Source organism: Etheostoma spectabile, chromosome 10, assembly GCF_008692095.1.
Source record: "Etheostoma spectabile isolate EspeVRDwgs_2016 chromosome 10, UIUC_Espe_1.0, whole genome shotgun sequence".
NCBI lineage: Eukaryota > Metazoa > Chordata > Actinopteri > Perciformes > Percidae > Etheostoma > Etheostoma spectabile.
Genome location: NC_045742.1, coordinates 12923664 through 12925978, shown reverse-complemented (window position 1 = coordinate 12925978; position 2315 = coordinate 12923664). Strand labels below are relative to the sequence as shown.

The window sequence follows — 2315 nt, the reverse complement described above, 5'->3', positions numbered from 1 at the left end:
GTGTGTGTGTGTGTGTGTGTGTGTGTGTGTGTGTGTGTGTGTGTAAGTAGCAGGCTGTTACTGTGTCTGTGTGGAAAGGTCTCAACCGAAATGAACATATTCATATGAATCATTCGCATAAAGGTTGCCCCTGGTAACCATTTAGGTGGATAGGAGAAATTAATTTGATTCATTTATGGAAAAAGCCTGAGCCTTTTAGCAACTAGGACACAATTCATTGAAATTCAAGCATTAACATGTGTTTCAGTGGTGCTTTACATTTGAATCACACCAGTCAATTCATCATGGACTTTTACTGTTTCTTCTGCAGGTCACCGACAAACTGTCAAAGTGAAGTGTATCAACACAGAATTTTACAGGCTTTACTGTCACGTTTGCAGACAGAAAATACTTCTTCTTAAGGCTGTTCAATGGGATTTAAATGTGACTGTTTACTTTCTGCAGAAGGTCTGCAAATGGCAGGAGACATACAGTACCAAGTAGTGTGTAATGCATCATAAACACACACATTTGTGTTATTATGCTTCTGGAGAGCTTTAAGCTTTTAAAATCTCTACCTAAACCAAACATCTCTGCCTTATACCAAACCTTAATCTAAACCTCAATTTAATGTATAACCAAATTCAACAGTTTTCAATTTTACACATGTGAGGGAGTTGGTGTACATTGTTGACGTACGATGTACAATTGATCTAGCTACAAACAATGTATTGTATGTGAAAACAAATATGCTGTTTTGACTCCACAACCTCAACAACAACAAAAAAAAAAAAAGCAAGAAAGGAACCTAGCTCCAACATCAATGCACCATGTCCTAAAGCCTGTTTTACATGTTAAACAGTTTTGTTTTTCCTGGATACAGACCTGTTCTCATTCTCCAGGCGGGCCAGGGTGCATTGGAGCTGATCCTTGTCCTGGTGCTCCAGGTGGGCCAGCAACATGTGCTGTCCGCAGGGTGAGTCATGGTCCAGGGCTGGGCTGGAGTGACGCAGGAGGTACTGATCTTCATCCCTGAGTCCCCCACACAGGAGACAGCACACTGAGCCACCAGCAAACAGCCACCAGCAGCACAAAGCAGGGCCAAGAATGGCATGGGAGAGCAGACAGGCCACAACAAGGCAAGGCAAGCAGGGCAAGGAAAGGTATTACAGGATGAGACGCAATGAAACAAGACTCAACAGAATGGGACACTATGATAAAAGCATCGTGCCAGGTTCACAGTCCAAATATTAATTATCCTGTCATAAATTTTGCTCACCACAACGTTAAAAACCCACTCACTTTTATTAAAAAGTGGATCTTAGGCTACATAACAATATATTTTTCAAATAAAAAACACAATTGACAATGGTAAAGAAAACTTAATGTGCAGATCTATAAAAAGCATAAGTATGGCTGTGAAAAAATAAATGCATCTGTGAATGTCTGGCAATTACTTTAATGGAAAGATTCAATATTTACATTGTGATAATGCTTTGGGCTATGAAGAAAACTACTTTAATGAACCAAAGTTAAAAGCAAGTTACAGGCTTGGCATTGCAATGCCAAATTATACATCACAGACAGGGATGTGCACAGGTACTGGATATTGTTACCCGGGCAACTGGCAGTTTGCCCTGATTGGCTCAGCTGCCCCTCTGGTGAAAAATAAATACATTTTTTTTTCTCTTTTTAAAAATTTTTTTTTTTGCTGTGGCGGCTGCATTATTATGATAATATGTCAATCCTTACTAAAGTTAAATCAAATTAAATCACTATTTATAATTCAATCTTGCCCTCAGCGATGCCCTCTTCCCCCAATTACGCAACTTTATTTATAATTTTCACACACATGGAGCATCGCAAATGAAAGAGGGAAAGCCAAGCCCTTTTGCCTTCAAGTAAGTTTTTAAAGTTATGGAGATTTTGAAGAATGCCCTGTGAATAGTAACCAAAAAATCCACATGAGCTTTGAATAATATGCAACTTCAGATTGTAACGTTTGCATCACGTCGCGCAGGATGTTATCAACCAAAACTACTGACAGCTGTAGCAGCAGCAGGCTAGCGTAGCTACGTTACGTCCGTTAGTGTGCGCTCTGTAAAGAAGAGAGAGGCTCAGATGTGATGGTTTGGGGTCTTGAATCAAGCTAGGTTATACGTTGTTTACAGTCAATATGAGTTTTCAACCAACAATCAGATGTGATGTTAGTTAAAGGAGCCTTATTTTGTTATTTGTAAGATGACAGAAGGAGAGAGAGTAGAGGTAAATGAAGCAGCTAAAAGATCTGCAACTTTGCAGAGCTGAATTAAAACTGCCAGCAGGCCAGCTGTGAG

At 39.7% G+C, this 2315-nt stretch overlaps 2 protein-coding genes across 5 annotated transcripts in view; one reads left to right on the top strand and one right to left on the bottom strand.

The window, feature by feature from the left end:
* drp2 (dystrophin related protein 2) overlaps nucleotides 1-2315 on the bottom strand; it is a 172179-nt gene that overhangs the window by 10546 nt on the left and 159318 nt on the right. For 3 of the 4 annotated variants that reach the window (XM_032527830.1, XM_032527829.1, XM_032527831.1), the window contains one exon: nucleotides 865-1011. In XM_032527830.1, coding sequence (XP_032383721.1) covers nucleotides 865-1011 — 147 coding nt within the window. The remainder of the gene's footprint in view (nucleotides 1-864; nucleotides 1012-2315) is intronic. The other variant, XM_032527832.1, reaches the window with a different exon arrangement.
* Nucleotides 1-2315, top strand: part of LOC116696712 (uncharacterized) — a 25592-nt gene that overhangs the window by 21320 nt on the left and 1957 nt on the right. The gene's annotated exons all lie outside the window — the stretch shown is intronic.